The sequence below is a fragment of the Chlorocebus sabaeus genome, chromosome 26, assembly GCF_047675955.1.
Source record: "Chlorocebus sabaeus isolate Y175 chromosome 26, mChlSab1.0.hap1, whole genome shotgun sequence".
NCBI lineage: Eukaryota > Metazoa > Chordata > Mammalia > Primates > Cercopithecidae > Chlorocebus > Chlorocebus sabaeus.
The window spans coordinates 26,383,957-26,410,971 of record NC_132929.1 but is presented as its reverse complement, the minus strand read 5'-3'; the positions used below and the strand labels follow the sequence as shown (position 1 = coordinate 26,410,971).

The following is a 27,015-nucleotide window of genomic DNA, read 5'->3' as shown; positions in this document are numbered from 1 at the left end:
TGAGATCATGCCATTGCACTCCAGCCTGGGCAACAGGGTGAAACTCCATCTCAAAACAAAAATAAAGGAGAGGGGGAACCTGGCTTGCTGTGGGCAACTAGAAAGTTTGAAAAGAGTCCAGAATTGATAGGCTGCAGATGAGGCAGCTCTAACCTCACTGTGCCCCTAAGCTTCAGACCAACCCATGTAGCCATCAAGAGCAGATATTTGCACTTGGATATTCTAAAAGCATTTCAAACCCACATCCAAAAGTATTCCCCCCCCACCCCATTTATCCCATCAACCCCCACCTACTTCTCCTTTGGCACCCAACTCAATAAATAGCCCAGGGCAAGTCCCTGGGGATCACACCTCTCCCTTCGTCTCCATGTCTTCTAAGTTACCAAACTGTGCTAGAAATCTTTCAGATCCGTCTCCCCCTCCCTATTTATTCTGCCACAGTGCAAGCCCTCACTGTCCCTGGATTTTGTTACTACAGATGTCTAAGAGATCTCCTGGCTTCCACTTCTTGACCTGTTTCAACACGTCTGCTGCCCTGCCAGCCACCACAGAGAGCTTTCTAAAACAGAAAGTGTATGTCATTGCCCTATTTATTATTCATTTGTTCTCTACTCCTGGCAGGACAAAGCCCAAAGTCACAAACAGTCCCAATGTATTTGTGATTTGGCCTCTGACTTCTTCTCACATGTCATCTTTCACCACTCATAACTTCAGCCAAGCCCAAGTTTTGCAGTTCCTTCAATGCCACCTTTGGCTTTGACACTAATGGCTCACTCTTCCTGGAAGTGCCCCCCTTCTTCTACTCTTTGCCTGGCTAAAATTAACTCACCTAGACTCAGCTCAGGCTGGTATTTTTCCTGGCACCCCTTTTATACCTCCTTTTGATACTTCCATAACATCTTGTGCAAACAAGAGTCACTACTCACCCTAACCTGTGCTTGCTCACACATCTGTGTCCCTAGTTAAACTATGAGCTGTGGGGTTGTAGGCACACTGTCCTATTCAGCATTTGATATTAAATATTCATCCAACAAATACCTGAGGACCTACTACATGCCAAATACTGTAGATGTAAAGGGTATAGCAGTCAACAAAGAAAAAACACTCCTTGCTATGAAGTGGGAGGTGGCATAAACAAAGTTATATGTAGAATGAAAACTGCTGTGCGGAGAATTAAAATAAACCATAATATGAAAGTGACTCGACAGGCTGGGTATAGTGGCTCACGCCTATAATCCCAGCACTTTGGGAGGCCAAGGTGGGTGGATCATCTGAGGTCAGAACTTTGAGACCAGCCTGACCAACATGGTGAAACCCCGTCTCTACTAAAAATACAAAATTAGCCGGGTGTGGTAGCACGCACCTGTCATCCCAGTTACTGGGGAGGTTGAGGTAGGAGAATCGCTTGAACCCGGGAGGCAGAGGTTGCAGTGAGCCGAGATTGCGCCATTGCACTCCAGCCTGCGCAAGAAGAGTGAAACTCTGTCTCAAATAACATAATAACATAACATAACATAACATAACATAACATAACATGACATGACTGGACAGGTACTTTAGATTGGGTATGTCAGAAAGTCCTGTCTTGGGAAGTGACATTGAAGCTGGTAAGTGAATGTCAACAAGGTAGGTATTCTGAGTTTTGGAGAGAAAAGCACTCCAGCAGGGAGGACTACCAGAGCAAAGTCCCGGAGGGCCACCAGAGCAAAGGCCAGGAGGGCCAAAGGTCCGTGTGCCTTAAAGTGTGGGAAAGTAGTGAAAGTGGGGAGACAGGAAGGCAGGGGCCAGATTTAACTTTGTAGGCCAGAGTAGAGTTTTTATTTTTTATTTTATTTTTTATTTTTTGAGACGGAGTCTCACTCTGTCACCCAGGTTGGAGTGCAGTGGCACAATCTCGGCTCACTGCAACCTCCGCCTACCGGGTTCAAGCGATTCTACTGCCTCAGGCTTCCGAGTAGCTGGGACTACAGGTGCGTGCCACCATGCCCGCTAATTTTTTGTATTTTTAGTAGAGACTTGGTTTCACCATGTTGGCCAGGATGGTCTAGATCTCTTGACCTTGTGATCCGCCCACCTCTGCCATCCAAAGTGCTGGGATTACCGGTGTGAGCCATCACACCCGGCCAAGTTTTGACTTTATTCCAAGTGTGATAGAGAGTGAGATGATCTGATTTTTGTGCTTTGAAAGATGACTCCGAAACTGCTATCTGGCTACTGGACTGTGCGGAGGGGAAACTGAGACCCGTTTGGAGGAGAGAGACGTTGGTGGCCTGGATAGGGTGGTGGCAGCCGTTCTGGAGAAAGTGGATGGCTCTGGGTTATGTGGTGAGTTACAGTGGTCAGGAACAAATGACAGGCAGATGAATTAGGGTGACCCTTAGATTTCTGGCTGCATGCAACACTCGGGTAGTTACTGGGAAACCGAGCAGACGCTCAGACACTTCCGAGCCTTGAGAAGGAGGCCTTGAGAAATCTGTTCTCCCGCCAGGCTTCGGCGTGAGTTAAAGTCGGGCAGCCGGAAAGCGACAGGCTCAGACCCGCAGCCGGTGGCCTCGCAGCGCCGGGACGCTTGGACACCGGGAGAGCGCGGGGACTCTCCGAGCCTGGCGCGGGGGTTTCCGCATCTTACGGGCGGGGCCGGAAGAGGAAGTCGGCGCTGTCGTGGCGGCCCCAGGAGCAGCGGCGGTCTCATCGTTGCCCGGCCGCCCGCCCTGTCCGGTCCGGTCCGGCCACGGAGGCAGCGCAGCGGCGGGACCCCGAGTGAGCTACCCCGCCGAGTGAGCTGCGCCGCGCCGTGCCGCCCCAGCCGGCGCCCACCAGTCCGATGGGGCCGCAGCGGCAGCTGTCCCCTGCCGGAGCCGCCCTACTCTGGGGCTTCCTGCTCCCGCTGGTAAGGGGGCGGGAGGGCGCGCAGGCCTCCCAGGGGCTGGGCGGGGTCGGGGCTCCTTTCCCCCGCTCCCCGCCCGGCCTTCCCTCTGCCCGCGCCTCTGCGGCCTGCTCTCCCGCTCCTCTTTTCCCCCCCTCCCCTTCCCATTACTCATCTCTTTCCTTCCAGCCTCCTCTTTTCCACCCTCTTTCCCTCAACTTTCCCGCCCCCGACTCAGTTCCCCCCCATTAAGTCCGGCGAAATAGCTACTCCAAAAAGATCAGAGGAGCCCCTTAGGTTACATTGACTTTGGTGCTTCTCAATAGTTGCTCACTGTCCCAGCATGTGTAAAATTGACCTCTAGGTTTTATTGTCTAAGCCTTTCTTACCGCTTCTTGCCCTTGGGAAGAAAAAATACATATACAAGGCGCCAGGGTTCTTACCCTTGGGAAGAAAAAATATATATACAAGGCTCCAGGTATTAGCACTTTAATTGCACTAACACGGATGTTTTTATAAAATTTCCTTCCCCCACTGTAGTTCCTGCTTCACCTTAGGACTCATTTGATTCTGTTATGAGGTTTTTGGGTTTTTTTGTTTTTTGTTTTTTTCGGAGCGGGGTGAGGGGTTGTTTTGTAATAGCAGTAATTTAAGATAACTTTTAAAAGAAGACACCAAAATGTAATGCTTTTAGTGGTTTTCAGTTTTCTGCCTAATTTAAAGGGATGGGTGGGGAGTGTCGGTTAAATATAAATAACAAATATGTGTTCATAGATTTGTTTTCATAGTTACAGAGAAAGTAATAGTGTTTTAAAATTCAGCCTCAAGTAATTCGAGCTTCAGTGTGGGAGTGGGGTGTCAGGAACCCGGTGTTTCAGTTTTTGTTTCTAGTAACTTTTACTTAGGGAGTTTCAGGTTGGAAACTTATGCGTGTTGTTTATTACAGAATTGGTGTCGCGTAAGCCTGTTTCGTTCTATTAGAACGTGCGATTTCTTTGAAAGACTGTTTTGCTGACTCCCAAGTTTAAGGGGTTAGTATTAGTGAATACAGTGAATACAAAAGTGTCTTTAATAGTTATTGAAAAACTAAAATCTAAGCCAAAGAGTAAGTACCTTTTGGTGTATTCATAACTTTGACAGGCAACATCAGGAACCTGAGAGAATGTATCTAAAAATTGCTGGGGGAGGAGAGCTCGATATAAAAAGAGCAACAAAGTAGCAGTGTTAATCGGAGTCTTTAAGGTGTTTACTGTGTAGTCAGATAATACTTATATCCAAAAGATATTCAGATAGTATATAGATGTATGCAAAACTACAACCTAGATATAAAACTTTTCAAAGTGTTTTTGCACTCATTTTAATTTGAATCTCTTGAGTTGATTTTAAGAATGAATATATATCACATTCGTATTAATCCTTTCTCAACATAAATTAATAGCTTAGTGATACATCAGTTCCTCATAAACTCACATTGAAATTCTTATTAAAAGCCCTGAGCCCTCTTACCAGAAAACTCTACTTAAGTAGACTTGTCATGTGATTTCATAGCCTTCACAAATCTAAAGATGATCCCTGTTCTGAATTGTATCTAGGCTGTCTCCCACGTTCTGGAGTTTAGGCCTTTTATATTGCACCTATGTACTTTGTTGTACCTCACCATGGTAATCTTGGGTTCTATACTCCTCGGTTCTAGGGTTGTTGTGAAGATTAAGTAACATTTTTCTACTCTGCAAATATTTGGTGTGCATCTTATTATATGGTATATAATGTCCTGATGACTGAATAAACTGACAATATCTGTTTAAATTGTAAGGATCTTTTTTTGATACCAGCTAGTATCACTGATTTTTCTATTTCTTGTTGATTTCTTCATGGATTTGTTTTCTTCTTGGTTCCTCCTTCCTTTAATTTGCTGAGATGGTCTTTCTCATTCCTTTCCTGTTCTGAGAACTTGGGTATATCTGGTTTCCTTTTCCTCAGCTGGAGCTCTCCTTTCTCCTTTCTGGATACCTAGTTCCTTTCCTCCAACTCTGTCTGAAGCCCTTTGTTTATTCCTCTTCCCTAATTTTACAGCTCTAGGTCGTCTTTCTGAGTTCATTTGATTAGTGATGCCAGCTCAATCATTTCATGTCTCCTCTCTGGGCTCTGGAAACTGGCACTACTTCCCCTTAGTCATGTAATAACAGGGCCAACATCCTCATCTCTAATAGAAGCAGCACATAGTCTTCAGAAACCACTGGCACATCCATCTAGAAGAGGCAGAGGATTTAGTATTGGAAAGGCCCTTGAAGATCATTTAGCCTACCCTCCTCATCTTGTCATCTTCACATCAGAGTGACCTCACTGTGTATTTTGAACTGAAGCTACAGCACGTCTGGCTGTTTTAATATTTTTTAAATCCATTAGGTCTAGAAATAAAATGAGTGCCTAGCAGGTAGTTAGCTGTGTCTTGACCTTGCCATAAGTACATTTTATTTTGGGGGGTTTTTTGTTTGTTTGTTTGTTTGTTTTGAGAGGGAGTCTTGCTCTGTTGCCCAGGCTGGAGTGCAATGGTGCGATCTCAGCTCACTGCAACCTCCACCTCCCGGGTTCAAGGGATTCTCTTGCCTCAGCCTCCCAAGTACCTGGGATGACAGGTGCCTGCCACCATGCCTGGCTAAGTTTTGTAATTGTAGTAGAGATGATGTTTTGCCATGTTGCCCATGCTGGTCTCGAACTCCTGACCTCAGGTGATCTTCCTGCCTTGGCCTCCCAAAGTACTAGGATTACAGGCATGAGCCACCGTGCCTGGCTGCCATAATTACATTTTATACCTCTCTTTCCCCAGTTCAACCCCCACCCTGGGCCCCAATGGTCAGAACTTTATTTTGCAGTGTGGACCCAGTCATGGGATTCTGTTTCAAAGACAATGGATGATGTTTTTGCTGACTCTATTATTTTATTTATTTATTTACTTATTTATTTACTTACTTAAGATGGAGTCTTGCTCTGTAGCCTAGGCTGGAGTGCAGTGGCCCTATCGCAGCTCACTGCAACCTCTGCTTCCTGGGTTCTAGCAATTCTCCTGCCTCAGCCTCCCGAGTAGGATTACAGGTGCACGTCGCCATGCCCGGCTAATTTTTTGTGTTTTAGAAGAGACGGGGTTTCACTGTGTTGCCCAGGCTGGTCTCAAACTCCTGAGCTCAGGCAATCCACCCACCTCGGCCTCCCAAAGTGCTAGGATTACAGGCGTGAGCCACCACTCTTGGCCCTGGCTCTTTTTATTTATTTTTATTTATTATTATTATTTTTTGAGATGGAGTTTCACTCTTGTTGCCCAGGCTGGAGTGCAATGGCGTGATCCCAGCTCACCACAACCTCTGCTTCCTGGGTACAAGCAATTCTCCTGCCTCAGCCTCCCAAGTGGCTGGGATTACAGGCATGCGCCACCACGCCCAGCTAATTTTGTATTTTTAAGTAGAGACGGGTTTTCTCCACTTCGGTCAGGCTACTCTCGAACTCCCGACCTCAGGTGATCTGCTTGCCTCGTCCTCTCGAAGTGCGGGGTTACAGGTGCGAGCCACCGTGCCCAGCAGCTCTGTCTTTTTAAAGTGCTTCAGAGTTCTCTGAAGAATCCTGAGTCTTCCTCATAGTGTCTTTATAAAAGTTCTGTTTTGGAGAATTGCTTGAGGCTAGGAGTTTGAGACCAGCCTGGTCAACATAGCAAGACCCCACCTATACAAAAACTTTAAAAATTAGCTGAGCATGGTGGCTTGTGTCTCTAGTCCCAGCTGGGAGGCTGAGGTAGGAGGATCACTTAAGCCCAGGACTTTGAGGTTGCAGTGAGCTGTGATCACGCCACTGTACTCCAACCTGGGTGACAGAAGACCATGTCTCTAAAAAAACACACACAAAAAGAAAAAAATAGTTTTGTTGATTTTTTTTTTTCTTCAAAGAAGTTGAAGTAACATATAGCTACATCTTGAACTTGATACAATGAAATGATAATCAGGATCCCCAGCAGAAAAATCTGTTGCTGAAAATTTGCATTCCTTTTGTATACTACATACACCAACTCAAAGAATCTTCAGTTCTTTCTCTTCTGCTCTCTTCTCTCAACCTCCAGGGGAAAGTAGGTATGTTCTGCTACCCAGGCAGTAAGAAATCTGCTGAGCTGCTGTGCTGTGGAATGAATTTTTCCTCACACCCCCAACAGCCCCACCCCAAATTCATATGGTGAAGCCATAACCCCCAATGTATTGATATTTGGAGATGGGTCCTTCAGAATATCATTAGGTTTAGATGAGGTCATGAAGACGGGACCCTCATGATAGGATTAGTGCCATTTTAAGAAAAGATATCAGGCCAGGTGCGGTGGCTTATGCTTGTAATCCCAGCACTTTGGGAGGCCGAGGCAGGCGGATCATAAGGTCATGGGTTCGAAACCAGCCTGGCCAACATGGTGAAACCCCGTCTCTATGAAAAATATAAAAATTAGCCGGGCATGGTGGCGGGTGCCTGTAACCCCAGCTTCGTGGGAGGCTGAGTCAGGAGAATCACTGGAACCCAGGAGGCAGAAGTTGCAGTGAGCCAAGATCATGCCACTGCACTCCAGCCTGGGTGACAGAGCAAGACTGTCTTGGAGGGGGAAAAAAAAGGCATCAGAGAACTTTCTCTCTTTCTTTGCCATGTGAGGACACAGTGAGAAGGTAGCTATCTATAAGGCAGGAAGAGAGCCTTCACTAGAAACTGGCCCAACTGGCACCTTGATCCAGAACTGTGAGAAAATAAATTTATGTTGTTTAGACCACCCAGTTTGTGGTACTTTGTTATGGAGCCTGAGCTGACTAAGACGTGCTAGGATTATTACATTCCTCCTTTTAACTTTCAGGTTCTTCAGAATTTTTCTTTTACCTTGCCTCTGAGCTGTCTGTGATTTCTACATCTTATTGGCTCCTTTCTAAGCCACTGATGGCTATATGTCTCTTTCCCAAAATACACCACCTATAATCTCCTTTGAAACTCAAAAAAACCCTGAGAAGGTTCAGGAAAATTATGACTTATCCTAGATAATATAGAAAGTAATGAAAAATAGGACTAGAACCAAGGTCTTTTGGTATTTTCCCACTAAATTATGCAGTAATATTTTTTCTTTTTTTCTTATTAATATAAATGTTATATATGTTTATATTATATATAATATATATAACATAAACATGTTATATTAATATAAATATGTTACATATACATCTATGTATGTATATGTAACAGATTTATATATTATATATACATATATACATATATAAATTATAATTATATATTATATATACATATATACATATATGTATATATAACATATTTATATTAATACAACATGTTATATATATAATATTATAATATGTTATATATATATTAATACGGAGTCTCGCTGTATCGCCCAGGCTGGAATGCAGTGGCGAGATCTCGGCTCACTGCAAGCTCCACCTCCCGGGTTCATGCCATTCTCCTGCCTCAGCCTCCTGAGTAGCTAGGACTACAGGCACCTGCCACCACGCCCGGCTAATTTTTTGTATTTTTAGTAGAGGTGGGGTTTCACCATGTTAGCCAGGATGGTCTCGATCTCCTGACCTCGTGATCTGCCCACCTCGGCCTCCCAAAGCGCTGGCATTACAGGAGCCACTGCACCCGGCCTGTTATATAGGTTTTAATAGAGACAGAATCTTGTTATGTTGCCCAGGCTAGTCTCAAACTCCAGGGCTCAAACAGTCCTCCTATCTCAGCCTCTCAAAGTGCTAGAATTACAGGTATGAGCCACTGTACCCAGCTAATAATTTTTTTCTGAATCAAAAATAGGGCATAAGACTAAGATAAATTTGTTAACTTTATTTATAAGAAAAGGCTTAAAAATAGGAAAAGTTGGCCAGGCACAGTGGCTCATGCCTGTAATACCAGCACTTCGGGAGGCTGAGGCAGGAGGATTGCTTGAGGCCAGAAGTTTGAGACCAGGCTGGGCAGTATAGTAGTAAGACCCCCATCTTTTAAAAAACTTTATAAATTAGCTGGGTGCAGTGGCTCGTGCCTGTAGTCTCAGCTACTCAGGAGGGTGAAGTGAGTCACCCAGGAGTTGAAGGCAGCAGTGAGCTGTGACCATGCCACTGTTCTGTAGCCTGGGTGACAGAGTGAGATCCTGTCAATAGATAGGTAGATATGCTTATTATATATTTGATCAGTTTAAAATCACCTGAAATTTGGTCTGTTTATGAAAATCCAAACCATAAAGTCTCCAAGTGTAGGTCCTTCCCTCAAGATAGTAAAATTTTTTTTTAAGTTGATTGTTTTTAGGTCAGAGTTTGCCCAACTTTACCATGCCCTGTGGTCTTAAATCGATTCTGAGTTAAGCATTTATATTACTTGCCTGGCCAATTAGGCATTTGAGTTTGTGAATTCTAATGTAAATCATACATTCTGGCTGGGCGCGGTGGCTCACGCCTGTAATCCCAGCACTTTGGGAGGCCGAGGCGGGTGGATCACAAGGTCAGGAGATCGAGACCATCCTGGCTAACACGGTGAAACCCCGTCTCTACTAAAAATACAAAAAATTGGCCAGACGTGGTGGTGGGTGCCTGCTGTAGTCCCAGCTACTCGGGAGGCTGAGGCAGAAGAATGGTGTGCACCTGGGAGGCGGAGCTTGCAGTGAGCCGAGATCTCGCCACTGCACTCCAGCCTGGGCGACACAGCGAGACTCCGTTTCAAAAAAATAAAAAATAAAAAACAGACAAAAATTAGCTGGGCATGATGGCGCATGCCTCTGGTCCCAGCTACTTGGGAGGCTGAGGCAGGAGAATCACTTGAACTCGGGAGGTGGAGGTTGCAGTGAGCCAAGATCACTCGCCACTGCACTCCAGCCTGACAACAGAGCAAGACTCCGTCTCAAAAAAAAAAAAAAAAAAAAAAAAAAAATCATAAATTCCATAAAGGTTGAGATATTAAGTAGGAAGATTATTTAGAGAAAACCAGAAAGAAGGCTGGATCTAGGTAACAAGTGGAGTATAAGCCCCATGAAGCAGGAACCCTACCTAACTCATTCTCTGCTCTCTCCCCTAGCATCTCATAGATTGCAGAGTATTGAATGAATTAATTAATTAATTAATGAAGAATGAATAGCTGCCTTGCCTTCTCCCCACACCCTGCTACCCCTTAGCCTTGCTAAGGGGTGCATTCTATGTTGCCAGATTGTCCAGATGGAAGGAACGATCCTGTTCCTGCTTTTCCCATGGCCCACAGACAACTTTGATTCCCTGTAAATCCCTATTTGATGTCCTAGCTCCCACTTCGTCACTATTTAAATAATTACTCCTAATCTCTGTAACTCTAATTATAGTCACTTTCAGGGCATCATTTTCATAAACCTTGAATACTGGAGGTAGGAATAGAAACAATTTGTGTTGTCTTGATTATATAAGTTATTAGGGAGGAAAGAGTGAATGATCAGAAAGTTTTTTAGGCCTGACTTTGGAACTTGTGTCCTTCAGACAATCCCAACTCCACCTTTCCTGCAGGGGCTCCTTTCAATTATTTTATTGTGTTGCTGTTGACTTAAAACTGACACCTGTGTGAAAGAGAAAGGTATTTGTAAAGAAAGGGATATCTCTTACATTGCTATGATGTAAGGGCAGGTGACTGTTGCTCCTTCGAATTTACCAGTGATTACATTGTAACTTTATATATTCCAGTTTATGAATATAGATATTTAAAAATTGCTAGTCCTCATTCTAAGTAAAGTGTTTATTAACAACATTTGTCCCCCAAGCCCTCCCCCGTTTGGTATCTAAAAATAGAAGCATGCATAGTTTAATTTGTACATTTTATTTATTTATGAGATGGAGTTTCGCTCTTGTTGCCCAGGCTGGAGTGCAATGGCACGATCTCAGCTCACTGCAACCTCCGCCTCCCAGGTTCAAGCGACTCTCCTGCCTCAGCCTCCCAGGTAGCTAGGATTACAGGCATGCGCCACCATGCCTGGCTAATTTTGTATTTTTAGTAGAGATGGGGTTTCTCCATGTTAGTCTAGCTGGTCTGGAACTCCCGACCTCAGGTCATCTGCCTGCCTCAGCCTCTCAAAGAGCTGGGATTACAAGTGTGAGCCTCCGCGCCCGGCCAATTTGTACCTTTTATAAAGAAAGATTACAAAGGGGTTAATTGGAGAGAGAGAGTTATAGTCACATTCACATATTGTCCCTTTAAATTGAAGACAAGTATATCTAATAGAAAACAACACAAATAACATGAACCAGGTTTAACTTACAGACTGTGTAGGGGAGTATTGAAACTGGGACCCAGTGATGCAGCTACTGAAGAATTTTGAATAAACTCATGAGAGGAGTGGGAGAACTGCTTGCCCAAACACAAATGTCTGTGCCATCAGACTGCAGATGAGTTGTGACTATAATCTCTTGAGAAAACTCCTAAGAGGACCCCTGTACTGTCTGGAAGACTAGTGAGTTTCACTACTATTCATAATAAAGTCTATAACCATGTACTTGACCAACATCAGAGCATCACCTGAAAATTTGTTAGAAATGCATAATCATGCCAGGAATAGGTGCAAATAACTGCTGGATTTTTTTGTTTGTTTGTTTTTTGTTTTTTGACGGAGTCTCCTCACACTTTCACCCTGGCTGGAGTGCAGTGGCGTGATCTTGGCTCACTGCAACCTCTGCCTCCCGGGTTCAAGTGATTCTTCTGCCTCAGCCTCCTGAGTAGCTGGGACTACAGGCACACACCACCACCCCCAGCTAATTTTTCTATTTTTAGTAGAGACGGGGTTTCACCATATTGGTCAGGCTGGTCTCGAACTCCCGACCTCAGGTGATCCCCCCCACCTCGGCCTCCCAAAGTGCTGGGATTACAGGTGTGAGCCACCACGCCAGCTAGAGTTGTCCTTTTTTAGATTTTCAAAATCTTTTGACACTTGTCATACCAAAAGCTATTTAGTAGAAAAATGATCAAAGGAATAGGCAACATTAAGATAGATGTAAACATTAAAATTCTTTTTTTTTTTTTTTGAGATGGAGTCTTGCTCTGTCGCCCAGGCTGCAGTGCAGTGGCACAATCTCGGCTCACTGCAAGTTCTGCCTCCTGGGTTTATGCCATTCTCCTGCCTCAGCCTGCTGTGTAGCTAGGACTACAGGCATCTGCCACTACACCCAGCTAATTTTTTGTATTTTTAGTAGAGACAGAGTTTCACCGTGTTAGCCAGGATGGTCTTGATCTCCTGACCTTGTGATCCGCCCACCTCAGCCTCCCAAAGTGCTGGGATTACAGTTGTGAGCCACTGCGCCTGGCCTTTTTTTATTTTTTATTTTTTTTTTAATTGAGACAGAGTTTGACTCTGTCGCCCAGGCTGGGGTGCAGTGGCTCAATCTCGGCTCACTGCAACCTCCACAGCCTGGGTTCAAGCAATTCTCAGGTCTCAGCTTCCCGAGTAGCTGGGATTATAGGCGCCCGCCACCATGTCTGGCTAATTTTTGTATTTTTAGTAGAGACGGAGTTTCACCATGTTGGCCAGGCTGGAAACATTAAAATTCTTTAATTTGTAAAGAAAATGGTAGGGAATATGATTGAAGTCAGTTGATCTGGACAAAGTAAATTAAAATTGTTCATGAGATCCTAGAATACCATAACAGGCACCTCATAAAGTCAGAGAAAAAGGAAGCAGAACGTAATAGTATGGGCTAGTAGACTTTCTTCCCTTGTGTGTAAGGATCAAATAAGATGCTGAATATAAAGGTGCTGTCGTGACATTCATTGGGTGGCCCTGGAGGACACTCGATTCCAGGACCAGTCTGAAGGAACTGGCCTGTAAAAGGAAGATTTGGGGTGAGCAGTAAGGAGTAGTTGTCATAGGCAGAGGAGTTCCATGAGCTCCAGAGTCCTAGAATTGGGGGTATTTAGAAGAGTATAAGGAAAGGATTTAGGATGTTAGAGGAACTGATTGGTTATTAGAGGAATTGAGAAGTGGTAGGAAACCCATGCCAGTATTGTAGAAGGGAAGGAGTTAACAGCTAATGCAGAGAAATATGTGATCATTATGAAAACTGGAGTGTGATGGCTGGGCACTGAGAATGAGGTGCTTGGGGATCTAGCTGTGTGAAGGGACTTGAAGTGAGAGCAGAGTTGAAAGACTGCTGATCTCAGTTTTAGAGAGCTCAGTTCTAGTCCTGAGACTGACTGACCTCATCCTTTTGATCATTTTGGATCTGTTTCATATATAAGATGAAGAGACTAGATTACGTTATTTCTAAATCCCTTCTACCTCTTAAATGATGTTTTTCAATTGATGTGGGGTCTGGTTATGTTGCCCAGACTCGTCTCAAACTCCTGGCCTCCCACCTCAGCTTCCCAGTGTGCTGGGATTCCAGGTGTGAGCCACCATGCCCAGCCTCTTTTAGCTCTTGATGTTAAACTTTTTACTAAAAGAAGTTTTTTTGAGGTTTTAATAAAGTCACAGAAGACCAGACCACAGTTGATTACAAAGGAAAATTCAGACATTGTGGAGCATGTCTCTAACTCGGAAGGTGAAAAGGAAGGGTCTTTGTCAAATGATCAAATACTAGCATGAGTGGATCACCTAATTTGGCACTTGTAATGTTCAAACAGACTCTGATTTTCTTTTTTTTTTATTTGAGACAGAGTCTCACTCTGTCAGGCTGGAGTGCAGTGGCGCGATCTCGGCTCACTGCAAGCTCCGCCTCCCAGGTGCACACCATTCTCCTGCCTCAGCCTCCCGAGTAAGTAGGACTACAGGCGCCCGCCACCACGCCCGGCTAATTTTTTTGTAGTTTTAGTAGTGACAGGGTTTCACCATGTTAGCCAGGATGGTCTCTATCTCCTGACCTCGTGATCCGCCTGCCTCAGCCTCCCAAAGTACAGGCGTGAGCCACCGCACCCGGCCCAGACCCTGACTTTCAAGCCCATTTTCTGTATGCTTCCCAACTTAATTGACACAGCACTGGGGTTTCCACTGTTCTGTTCTTTTATAGCCTTGTTACTCAAGGTGTGGTCCATTGACCAGCAGCATCAGCATCACCTAGGAGCTTATTAGAAATGCAGAATATCAGGGCAAGCATGGTGGCTCATACCCTGTAATCCCAGCACTTTGAGAAACTGAGGTGGGAGGATCACTTGAGGCCAGGAGTTTGAGACCAGCCTGAGTACCATGGCGAGATCTTGTCTCCTATAAGTACTGCTCCTATAGCAGTGGTTCTCAAACTTTAACTGATATCAGAATCTCCAGAAGGGCTTGTTAAAACATAAATTGGCCAAAACTTCTGATTCAGTAGGTCTGGAATGGGGCCCAATAATTTTCTCTTTTCTGTTTTTTTGAAACAGAGTCTCCTATCACCTAGGCCCTAGGCTGGAGTGCAGTGGCATGGTCATGGGTCCTGCAGCCTCAACCTCCAAGGCTCAAGGAATCCTTTCATTTCAGCCTCTGGAGTAGCTGGGACTATAGGTACACAGCCCTACGCCAAGCTAATTTTTAATTTTTTTGTAGAAACGAGATCTCTCCATATTGCCCAGACTGGTCTCGAACTCCTAGCCTCAAGTGGCCCTCTGGCATTGGCCTCCCAAAGTGCTGGGATTGCAGGCGTGAGCCACCATGCCCTTCCAAATTTGTTTTTTTGTTTGTTTGTTTTGTTTTTTCGAGACAGAGTCTCGTTTTGTCGCCCAGGCTGGAATGCAGTGGTGCGACCTCAGCTCACTGCAACCTCCACCTCCCAGGTTCAAGCGATTCTCCTGCCTCAGCCTCTTGAGTAGCTGGGACTACAGGCATGTGCCACCATGCTCGGCTAATTTGTTTATTTTTAGTAGAGATGGAGTTTCACCTTCTTAGCCACGATGGTTTCGATCTCCTTATCTCGTGATCCTCCTGCCTAGGCCTCCCAAAGTGCTGGAATTACAGGTGTGAGCCACCATGCCCGGCCCCAAATTTGTGTTTTGTTGTTGTTTTTGTTTTGTTTTCATTTCTGTTTTTTGAGATGTAGTTTCACTCTTGTTGCTCAGGCTGGAGTGCAATGGCTTGATCTCGGCTAGATCAGTGGCTCCCGGGTTCAAGTGATTCTTCTGCCTCAGCTTCCCAAGTAACTGGGATTACAGGCATGGGCCACCATGCCTGGCTAATTTTGTATTTTTAGTAGAGACGGGGTGTCTCCGTGTTGGTCAGGCTGGTCTCGAACACCCAACCTCAGTTGATCCGCCCGCCTCAGCCTCCCAAAGTGCTGGGATTACAGGCATGAGCCACCACACCTGGCCAATTTGCGTTTTTAATACCTTAAGAACTATTTAAGGTTTTGCTAGGAAGTCTTTGACTTTAATTATGTCCTGCTCATGATTATCTGTTTCAAGTTTGCTTTTAATCTCCCCAGTAAGACTATCTTGTTTTGTGTTATTTTTTCAACAGCTTTATTGATGTATAATTTGCATACCAAACAATTCACCTATTTAAAATGTATAAGTCAATAATATTTAGTATATTCACAGATACGTGCAACTATCACCACAGCCAATTTTATAACATTTTCTTTTTTTTTTTTTGAGATGGGGTCTCGCTCTATCGCCCAGGCTGGAGTGCAGTGGCACGATGTCGTCTCACTGCATACTCCACCTCCCGGGTTCACGCCATTCTCCTGGCTCAATTTTTTGTATTTTTAGTAGAGATGGGGTTTCACCGTGTTAGCCAGGATGGTCTCGATCTCCTGACCTTGTGATCTGCCCGCCTTGGCCTCCCAAAGTGCTGGGATTACAGGCGTGAGCCACCGCGCCCAGCCTAACATTTTCATCATCAGAAAAAGAAAATAGGTAGAGCACTGAGGAATTTTAGGGCAGTGAAACTATGTAGTACAATGCTGTAATGATGGATATGTGTTGTTGTACACTTATCAAAACCCACAGGATGTACAACACCAAGAATGAACCCTAATGTAAACTTTGGGCTTTGGATGATAACGATGTGTCAACGGAGGTTCATCAGCTGTAACAACCACTCTGCTGTGGGGTGTTGATAGTGGGAGAGGCTACACGTGTGTAGGATAAGCTATATGGAATCTCTGTATTCTCTGCTCTCTTTTGCTGTGAACCTAAAACTGCTCTAAAATAAAGTCTTTTAAGAAAGAAAGAAGTCCGGGCACGGTGGCTTATGCCTGTAATCCCAGCACTTTGGGAGGCCAAGACGGGCGGATCGTCTGAGGTCAGGAGTTTGAGACCAACCTGGCCAACATGTTGAAACCCCATCTGTACTAAAAATACAAAAATTAGCCAGGCGTGATGGTGGGTGCCTGTAATCCCAGCTACTTAGGAGGCTGAAGCAGGAGAATCACTTGAATCCAGGAGGTGGAGATTGCCCTAAGCTGAGATCATGCACTCCAGCCTGGGCTTCAGAGTGAGACTCTGTCTCAAAAAAAAAAAAAAAAAAAAAAAAAAAACAGAAAGAAACTCCATATCCTTTAGCTGTACCCCTTATCTCCACATCACACCAGGACCCAGGTAACCACTAATCTTCCAACCATTGATCTTTTGTATTTCGATTACATTGCATAAGTACTTGGCAAGGTGCTAGATATATTTATTAAGAGATTCATATGTATAAACAGTTGCATCATCTAACTTAATCTCTATTATAACTGAGGTCTGAGTGTTTATTGTTATCTTAAAGCTGAGGATATTGAAACTTAAGATAGATTAAATAACTTGTAACATAACCAGTAAATGATGAAACTAGCATTGTATCCTTGTACTATCATTTCAAAACTCATGCTCTTAACCTTTGTACCATAATATCTATTGTAGTAAACTGAATTTTCCAAGCTATGCAATATCTGTGAGAAACTTTACTAAGATATTTAAAATGTAATGGAAAGGCTTAACTTGTTTGGGCATAGTGTCTCCCTCACAAAATTTGCTGCATGTTCTTTTCTTTTAATAACCTCTTTATGTATCTCTCCACATTTTTCCTCAAGCTCATATAAATGTACAGATACATTGTAGGGGCTTCTTGGGTCATTATATAAAAATAGGATTATACTCTAAATATCACACTAAAACGTGCTTTTCTCACTATGGACATCTTCTGTTTCTAGAAATCTAGCTCTGTTTTGAGTAGCTGTGTACTGTGCATATCATAATGTAACAGTTATCTTATTGGTGGAAGTTGGGGTTTTTTGCTATTACGTACAATATTGCAGTTAATATCCTTATACATTTATCTTTGTGCTTTTACATACTATATCTGTAGATATGAATCAGAGGATTCTATGTATTACAACTTTTGATAGATGCTGCTCATTATTTATTAAAAAGGTTATACCACTTGAGCAGCAGCATGCACAGTTAAGACCCAGATCCTGATCTGGGTACGTTTCCTCTCCACCAGGAGCTTAATGGAATGGCTGGATCCAGATGTATAGCAGATAAAGGACAAGGTCAGCCTAGGATACCTTGTGTCAGAAAAAAAAAACAAGAAGTCCTCAAAGACAAATGGAGTCTTGTTTTTTGTTTTTTTGTTTTTTTGTTTTCAGATGGAGTCTCGCTGTGTCGCCCAGACTGGAGTGCTGTGGCGCGATCTCAGCTCACTGCAACCTCCACCTCCTAGGTTCAAGCGATTTTCCTGCCTCAGCCTCCTGAGTAGCTAGGATTACAGGCACCCACTACCACACCCAGCTAATTTTTGTATTTTTAGTACAGACAGGGTTTCACCATGTTGATCAGGATGGTCTCAAACTCCTGACCTCAGGTGATCCACCCGCCTCAGCCTCCTGAAATGCTGGGATGACAAGCATGAGCCACTGTGCCCAGCCTAATTTTTGTATTTTTAGTAGAGATAGGGTTTTGCCATATCAGCCAGGCTGGTCTTGCACTCCTGACCTCAGGTGATCCACCTGCCTCAGCCTCCCAAAGTGCTAGGATTACAGGCCTGAGTCTTGTATAAAGGATACAAAGAGCCAGCTAGAAGAGGCTCTGAATGACCAAATTTGGAACAATTTGAATATCAAACAAACCATTGTAATTATACCACACTGAAATTTTTTAAAAATTAGTGCATCTCTACTGATACGAAAAGATGGTAGGGGAGAAAGTAAAGCTCTTTTAAAAAGAAGGATATGGCTGGGTGTGGTGGCTCATGCCTGTTATCCCAGCACTTTGGGAGGCTGAGGTTGTTGCATCACCTGAGGTCAGGAGTTTGAGACCAGCCTGGCCAGCATGACGAAACCCCGTCTCTACTAAAAATACAAAAAATTAGCTGGGCGTGGTGGCAGGCACCTGTTATCCCAGCTACTTGGGAGGCTGAAGCAGGAGAATCGCTTGAACCTGGGAGGTGGAGGTTGCAGTGAGCTGAGATAATGCCATTGCACTCCAGCCTGGGCAACAAGAGCGAAACTCTGTCTCAAAAAAAAAAAAAAAAAAAAAAAAAGATACTAGCCATTAAGGGTAGAAGGAATGACAATATTTTAAAAATTCACCATTTTGTAATCCCCAGTATGATATGGGAAATTAAATTTAAGCAAGGATCATCATGGAGGCGAATATCCTGGTGAGAAGCTGTTGGGCTGTTCACATGGTGCCATAGATTACTTACTCATCAAACATAAAGGGAAAAACATGTCTTTACACTAGAGAAATCCTACAGTTACCACCTTAACCAGATCGTCAAAGTCAGCATCACTAGCGTAGGAAATCATGATGTTAATGTATTATTTTGTTGGATGTAGTAAGAAGTACCCAATTCACTTATGAAGCATTCTTTCCAAAAATGTTTAAGCAACCTTCATGTTTATCTGCAGGATTACCTTCTTTAGTTAGAATTGTAAATTATTCCCCGTCTCTACTAAAAAATACAAAAAATTAGCCGAGTGTGGTGGCAGGCGCCTGTAGTCCCAGCTACTCGGGAGGCCGACGCAGGAGAATGACGTCAACCTGAGAGGCGGAGCTTGCAGTGAGCCGAGATCGCGCCACTGCACTCCAGCCTGGGTGACAGAGTGAGACTCTGTCTCAAAAAAAAAAAAAAAATTGTAAATTATTTTACTATATGACCTTAGGTAGGTTATGTTAGTGACTTGTCTGAGTCTCAGAGCCCTTCTTTGTAAAACAGTGACACTGAATCAGAAAAAACGTATGAAAGTAACCTAGCATGTAGTTTGTTATATCATAAGAATGTAACACTAGGTCAGCCCTGCTGTCAGAATCTATTCATAGCCATCAAGTATATATCTGAATGAAAACTACATTTCTCTTTTTCACATCTTATTTCCTTACCTAATTTGATGTAATTTGATGGCATACCTTATGAATTCTCTATACTTGCTTAGATCCATAAGCTATGAAGCCCCAAGTATGCCATAAACCCTCTAATCCAAAACGTTCAAGGGACATTTTAGGTAACAGAGCATGGGATTAGAATATTTCTATACTCATTAGAAATTTACGTTGACTTATATGAAACTACCAGTTTTGTAGATTAAAAATGGTGAAATATCAGCAATGTCATGTGATTCAATCTAATAATGTGCTGTAGTGGCGGAAGCTTAGTATATCATCAACATTTGCCAAGCATTCTTTCTTTTTCCTTCCTTATGGCTTTAGAAAAAGATTTGCTCAGAGGAGGAGAGAAGGATTTGTATTGAGCCAAGTTTTAAGGAAATTGTGATGTGAACTCTAAATCTATTGTGATGTATATTCTAAATATTTTTGGATATTTCTTCATTTTATATTCTCCCCTCCTCCCATGTACTATAGTTACTCTTTCCAATCACGTCTTACCTCTTGGCTTTTCTTTCCAGGTAGTGGGAAATGAGACAAAGCTTTTCTTTTTCTGTACTTTAAATTCTGGATTGGTCTTTTTGAATAGGCAGTTGCAGAATTTTGAAAACATGAGCAAGAATAATTTACTTCAAGTCCCAGCTGGTTCTCTTCCAAAGATAGCACTTAGAAATGATAATGTACTTTTTTCCTTTGTACCCTAGTTCCTAGTAGAATGTGGAAGGTAAGACGGATGGATTTTGAGTACATGTCATTTTATAGAATATAAACAATGGCCAGGTGTGGTGGTTCACGCCTATAATCCCAGCACTTTGGGAGGTCAGGAGTTCGAGACCAGCCTGACCAACATGGTGAAACCCCGTCTCTACCAAAAATATAAAAATTAGTTGGGCATGGTGACACGCCCCTATAGTACCAGCTACTTGGGAGGCTGAGGCAGGAGAATTGCTTGAACGTGGGAGGTGGAGGTTGCAGTGAGCCAAAATTATGCTACTGCACTCCAGTCTGGGTGACAGAGCAAGACTCTGTCTCAAAAAAAAAAAAAAATACATATATATATATGTATATATAAACAATGAAGTAATAATTCATAGGAGATTGGAAAGTTTCCAGCTGTGAAGGGAGTATTGAAATTACATCATAGCAAGAATTCTTCCTGGAGTACGGCCCTTATAACAAGAGTCGTAATTGTTACTCCCTTCAGAAAGTGGCGTATCTTCCTTAAAGAAACTGTGCTGGGCAATTGTGTATGGTTTTAATATTCCTAACCCTCCTTTTTATTTCCTCAAACAAGAAGAAACAAATTCATGGAATACCGTCCCTCTCAAGGAAATGTGATCAACCCTGCATATAAATAGCTTTATTAAAATCCTTAGTTGTTGGCAAGCCATATCATTGCCAGTTTGAAAGTTACTGTTTATCTTCTAGACAGCTGCTCAGGAAGCAATCTTGCATGCGTCTGGAAATGGCACAACCAAGGACTACTGCATGCTTTATAACCCTTATTGGACAACTCTTCCAAGTACCCTAGAAAATGCAGTAAGTAAATCACAGTTACTATTCATAAACATAAAAATAGTGAAGAAGGAGGCTGGGTGCTGTGGCTCACGCCTGTAATCCCAGCAATTTAGGAGGCCGAGGTGGGCGGATCGCGAGATCAGGAGATTGAGACCATCCTGGCTAACACGGTGAAATCCCGTCTCTACTAAAAATACAAAAATTAGCCGGGTGTGGTTGTGGGTGCCTGTAGTCCCAGCTACTCAGGAGGCTGAGGCAGGAGAATGGTGTGAGCCCAGAAGGCGGAGCTTGCAGTGAGCTGAGATTGTGCCACTGCACTCCAGCCTGGGCGACAGAGCAATACTTCGTCTCTTTAAAAAAAAAAAAAAAAAAAGTGAAGATGGCTGGGTACAATGGCTAATACCTGTAATCTTAGCACTTTGGGATGTCAAGATGGGAGGATTGTTTGAGACCAAGTGGTCAAGACCAATCTGGTCAGCATAGTGACACCCTGTCTCTATTTAAAAAGAAAAAAGAAAAAATATTGAGGAAGTGAAAATGAGTGATAATTATGTTTTATTGTGTGAAACCATTGTAATGTATAGTTGTTAATAAATTATAATTTTATTGATTTTTCTCAAGTATTTTTCTCTCTAGGAAAATAGGGAATTTTAAAATACTTACTTCTAAGCCTAAATATTTCTAATTCAAACGATATTGTCTTAAATCAATATTGATAACTGAATGCAGTATTTATAACTGAATGCATTTAGGATGAAATATGATTTTTATCATGTTAAGAAGACATTTCTTATTTTCAGACTTCCGTTAGTTTGATGAATCTGACTTCCACACCACTATGCAACCTTTCTGATATTCCTTCTGTTGGCATAAAGAGCAAAGCAGTTGTGGTTCCATGGGGAAGCTGCCATTTTTTTGAAAAAGCCAGAATTGCACAGAAAGGAGGTGCTGAAGCAATGTTAGTTGTCAATAACAGTGTCCTAGTAAGTTATAAAAACGATCATAACTTATTTTGAGTTCATGATGTGAAATTTCACAAAAATGGACTTAATGTCTGTGTGTGTGGTTTAGAGGCTGAGTTTTGAATAATCTGATGGCAAGATTCTTTGTAAATAAATAATCAAGATCTCATAGGCATTTACTTGGAAAGTTTTTCAGTTTTTCTATTCCTAGAGCAGAGAAGACTTTGTTAGAAACAAATATATATATATATATATATTTTCATATATATTTTCATATATAGGTATATATATTCATATATAGGTATATATGTATTACACATACATAATATATATCATAAATGCTCTATAATAGCATTTATCAGTTTAAGTTCATGTTAAAAGGATTCAATTTTGAGAACTTACAGAATATTAAGAAAGAATACCTGACATTTTTGTCTTATAACCTAAAGAAAGCTGTAATATTGATGTTTAGTGGAATAGTATTTTATTCTATAATATATTAGTAGTAAACAAGTTTTCATAATTTTTTTTTCTTTTAGTTTCCTCCCTCAGGTAACAGATCTGAATTTCCTGATGTGAAAATACTGATTGCATTTATAAGCCACAAAGACTTTAAAGATGCAAACCAGGTAAATTAGCAATTACATATTAGATAAAGTTTATAAATACTATATCTCTTTATTTTTAATCACTGATGTTTAATTTTGAGTGCTATATTTGCTCCATTTGCCAACAAGAAGCTATAAGGCCTATCAAGTTTTTCTTTGGAAAATACTCATCTCTCATTTGGCACAAAGTGTCTCAAAGCCTAAACTTTAGAAAGGATGTTTGTTTTCAGTTCTTTAAAAGTCTCTTGTCATGTCATTTATCTTAACTTTAAATTCCTGAACAAAATATGACTGTGTAGAACACTGCACTTTAAAGATTTTATAAACCAAAGCATATCATCATACTTTTGACTAGAGAATATATCATGTCATCAGACAATAATTCTAGCCTTCTTGACTGTCTGATGTATAATGTCCGTTGCAGAGTGAAATGTGGACTATTGCTGTTATGACTATAGTAAAGAAAAAAGTTATTCCTGTGTTTAACTGTTATTTTGCCTTTCAGATTCTGGGAAATAACATTACTGTGAAAATGTATTCTCCATCGTGGCCTGACTTTGATTATACTATGGTGGTTATTTTTGTAATTGCTGTGTTCACTGTGGCATTAGGTGGATACTGGAGTGGACTAGTTGAATTGTAAGTTTAATTAACTTAAGCGTTTTTGTAATCAATGGTTAAACATTTCTGCAATCATTTTAATTATATAACAACATAAAAATTGTATCTGCCCTCAGAATGTGATGCTAGTAAGCCCAGTCTGCAGTTTTGTCCTCATGTAGATCATTCATGTTTTCACCGGAGAGAAAAGAGTCACAGATTTCTCTAACTCTTCCACTGTCAGAGGAGCACTGACATCACATCAGAGACTCTTTTAAGTTAAAATGTTTAATTCTGTCTCCTAGGAAGGGTCATGGGAGATATCATAATATGCCTATTGATTTAGATTGGAAGAAAATAAGCAAGAGAAAGTAGGGAGTTTCTCAGCTCCTCCTGGGCTGAGTCATTACAGCGTGGCCTCATCATTCTGTTTAATGCTTTAGGAATTCTAAGGATGTTAGTAATGTCCACCTTTTTTTTTCACTTAGTCAAGATTTATTTCAAGGCTTGAAAACATTCAGGCCAACTAAAATGGTACTACTGTCACTTTTTTTTTTTAAGCAAATTCTATTTAATTTCCTTTTTCTTTCTTTCTTGCTTTAATTATACTTTAAGTTCTAGGGTACATGTGCACAACATGCAGGTTTGTCACATAGGTATACATGTGCCATGTTGGTGTGCTGCACCCATTAACTCGTCATTTACATTAGGTATATCTTCTAATGCTATCCCTCCCCACTCCCCCCACTGTCACTTTTTATAATACATAAATAGGCCAGGCACGGTGGCTCAAGCCTGTCATCCCAACACTTTGGGAGGCCGAGGAGGGCAGATCACCTGAGGTCAGGAGTTTGAGACAAGCCTGGCCAACATGGTGAAACCCTGTCTCTACAAAAAATACAAAAATTACCTGGGTGCAGTGGTGCGCGCCTATAATCCAGCTACTTGGGAGGCTGAGGCAGGAGAATCGCTTGAACCCAGGAGGCGGAGGTTGCAATGAGCCGAGATTGCGCCATTGCATTCCAGCCTAGGCGACAAGAGTAAGACTACGTCTCAAAAACAAACAAACAAACAAACAAAAAATAAATATTATAAAACTTTGAAAAATGTAGACATGGTTAAATAACCACTATACACCACACTATTCAATTCTCAAAAGCAATGGCTATTTAGCAAACTGTAAGGTAACAGTAAAATGTCAGAGAACTTTTATACATTTAGAGAACATAATTAGCAGCAAGCTAGTCAGACAAAACAAACACAAATGTTGTTACATTTTCCTTTTTTTTTTTGATACAAAGTCTCGCTCTGTTGCCAGGCTGGAGTACAGTGGTGCTATCTTGGCTCACTGAAAACTCCACCTTCCAGGTTCAAGTGATTCTCCTACCTCAGCCTCCCGAGTAGCTGGGACTACAGGCCGCACCACCATGCCCAGCTAATTTTTGTATTTTTAGTAGAGATAGCATTTCACCATGTTGGCCAAGATGGTCTTGATCTCTTGACCTCATGATCTGCCCGCCTTGGCCTCCCAAAGTGCTGGGATTACAAGCATGAACCACCGTGCCCGGCCTCCATGTTTGTTTTTAATTTTGCTTTATAAAGCCACTGATAAATTGAGACATCTCTCAAGTATAGGATTTCTCACATTAAAAATTGTATATTTATATATATATCTTTTAGAGATGGAGTCTTGTTCTGTTACGTAGGCTGGAGTGCAGTGGCATGATCTCAGCTCACTGCAACCTCTGCCTCCCAAATTCAAGTGCTACCCTGCCTCACCCTCTTTAGTTGCTGGGATTACAGGCGCCTGCCACCATGCCTGGCTAGTTTTTATATTTTTAGTAGAGATGAGTTTTCACCATGTTGGCCAGGCAGGTCTTGAACTCCTGACCTCAGGTGATCTGCCCACCTCAGCCTCCCAAAGTGCTGGGATTACAGGTGTGTGAGCCACCAGGTTTGGCCTAAAAATTGTATTTTCTAGCCTTGGAAACATAGCAAGACCTCATCTCTTCTAAAAATAAAAAAATTAGCCTGGTGTAGTGGCACACACCTCTAGCCCCAGCTACTCAGGAGGTGGAGGTGAGAGGATTGCTGGAGCCCAGGAGTTTCAGGTTACAGGGAGCTGTGATTGTGCCACTGCACTCCAACCTGGGCAACAGAGTGAGAGCCTACTCAAAAAAAAAAAAAAGGCCAGCTACAGTGACTCATTTTTGGGAGGTCGAGGTGGGCAGTTTACTTGAGCCCAGGAGTTCAAGACCAGCCTGGGCAACATGGTGAAACCCCATCTTGGCCGGGTGCGGTGGCTCACACCTGTAATCCTAGCTCTTTTGGAGGCCGACGCGGGTGGATCACCTGAGGTCAGGAGTTTGAGATCAGCCTGGCCCACATGGCGAAACCCCATCTCTACTAAAAATACAAAAATTAACCAGGTGTGGTGGCGTGCACCTGTAGTCCCAGCTACTCAGGAACCTAAAGCAGGAGAATCACTTGAACCCAGGAGGTGAAGGTTGCAGTGAGCCAAGATTATCCCATTGCACTCCAGCCTGGGTGACAGAGCGAAACTCCATCTCAAAACAAAACAAAACCCGTCTTTACAAAAAAATAAAAAATAAAAATTATATTTTCTAAATATTTTTATTGAAAGAAATGAAAAAGTCGCAAACTGCATTGTTTGCCATAAACTCATACACCAAAAAGTAAAATGCAATCCAACTGAATCTGTTTATGCTTCCCTTTTCTCCAACAACAGCTTTAAATGTTTGCTGTATACTTTATAAATTTTATTAAAATCAGTTCTAATTAATTTATGCAGATTAGGGGAAATGATTTATAATTAATTATCCTTAAAATTACCTGCTACAAACTTCTAACCCTACTGCCCCCATAGCCAGCACATCTGCTGCTAAAGTGAACAATGATGCAATGTACTATTTGTGGGGGCCCAAAGCATCTGTAGTCTTGATTTCCTGAATACCCAAAGATTTCAACTTTCTGCCACTTTAAACAAAAAGACTCAAATGGCCAAAATTATACAGTGAGAGGAAAAATCTATAGCATGAAGATTAACTAAAACTTTAAAGCATGTCCATATTTTCATTTAAATACAGAAATTTCAAATGTACACAAAATTTGGATTTTCCTATTTAGTAGTAACCTTAACTCGGTCTCCCTATAGTTTTGTACTTTTGGCTCTAAATTAAAATGAGAAATATACATAGAAGAGTCAATGTATATTCATAACTCTCAATGAAAAAAATTTGCCCAGAGCATATTATTTCATGTATGAAGGGCAAAATATATTTGCCTTGTGAATTGATCTATAGCTTCCATTTAAAAGGTCTTATCTGGGCCGGGCATGGTGGCTCACGCCTGTAATCCCAGCACTTTGGGAGGCCGAAGCGGGCAGAGCACAAGGTCAGGAGATCGAGACCACAGTGAAACCCTATCTCTACTAAAAATTAAAAAAATTAGCCGGGCGCTGTGGCGGGTGCCTGTAGTCCCAGCTACTCAGGAGGCTGAGGCAGGAGAATGGCATGAACCCTTGCAGTGAGCCGGGATTGCGCCACTGCACTCCAGCCTGGGCGAGACTCCGTCTCAAAAAAAGAAAAAAAAAAAAAAAGGTTTTATCTGTAACTAAATGAAGCTAAGGTGGTTATTTGTAATTTCTTAAATACTAAAATTTGATTGACTTGCATCAAGAGGGAAATGTTAGAGTTTAACAAGTGTAGGTTCCTGGAGCATTGAGCTTCAAACATTTTACGTATTTGGAAAGCATGTTTCAAGATATATCAGTCACGTCTTTCATATGAGTAAGCTTGTTTTTTTCCTTCTTTATTAATCTTTAATCTTTTCTTTTTGAGATGGAGCCTCACTCTGTCACCCAGGCTACAGTGCAATGGTGCAATCTTGACTCATTGCAATCTCCACCTCCCAGGTTCAAGCAGTTCTCCTGCCTTAGCCTCCCAAGTAACTGGGATTGCAGGTGTGAACCCCCACACCCCACTAATTTTTTGTATTTTTTTTAGTAGAGATGGGCTTTTGCCACATTGGCCAGGTTGGTCTCGAACTCCTGACCTCAGGTGATTCGCCTGCCTCGGCCTCCCAGAGTGCTGGGATTACAGGTGTGAGCCACTACGCCTGGCAATTATTAATCTTTATAAAGCATAGTATG

The 27,015-nt window shown here is 42.3% G+C and overlaps 1 protein-coding gene across 2 annotated transcripts in view; it reads left to right on the top strand.

The window, feature by feature from the left end:
* The first annotated feature begins 2,652 nt into the window (after positions 1 to 2,652).
* Positions 2,653 to 27,015, top strand: part of SPPL2A (signal peptide peptidase like 2A) — a 58,358-nt gene continuing 33,995 nt past the window's right edge. Inside the window, exons 1-5 of one of the 2 annotated variants that reach the window (XM_008016619.3) lie at positions 2,653 to 2,890; positions 20,585 to 20,695; positions 21,475 to 21,657; positions 22,176 to 22,265; positions 22,750 to 22,883. In XM_008016619.3, the coding sequence (XP_008014810.1) occupies positions 2,825 to 2,890; positions 20,585 to 20,695; positions 21,475 to 21,657; positions 22,176 to 22,265; positions 22,750 to 22,883 (584 nt within the window). In that variant the 5' untranslated portion in view covers positions 2,653 to 2,824. The remainder of the gene's footprint in view (positions 2,891 to 20,584; positions 20,696 to 21,474; positions 21,658 to 22,175; positions 22,266 to 22,749; positions 22,884 to 27,015) is intronic. The other variant, XM_008016618.3, reaches the window with a different exon arrangement.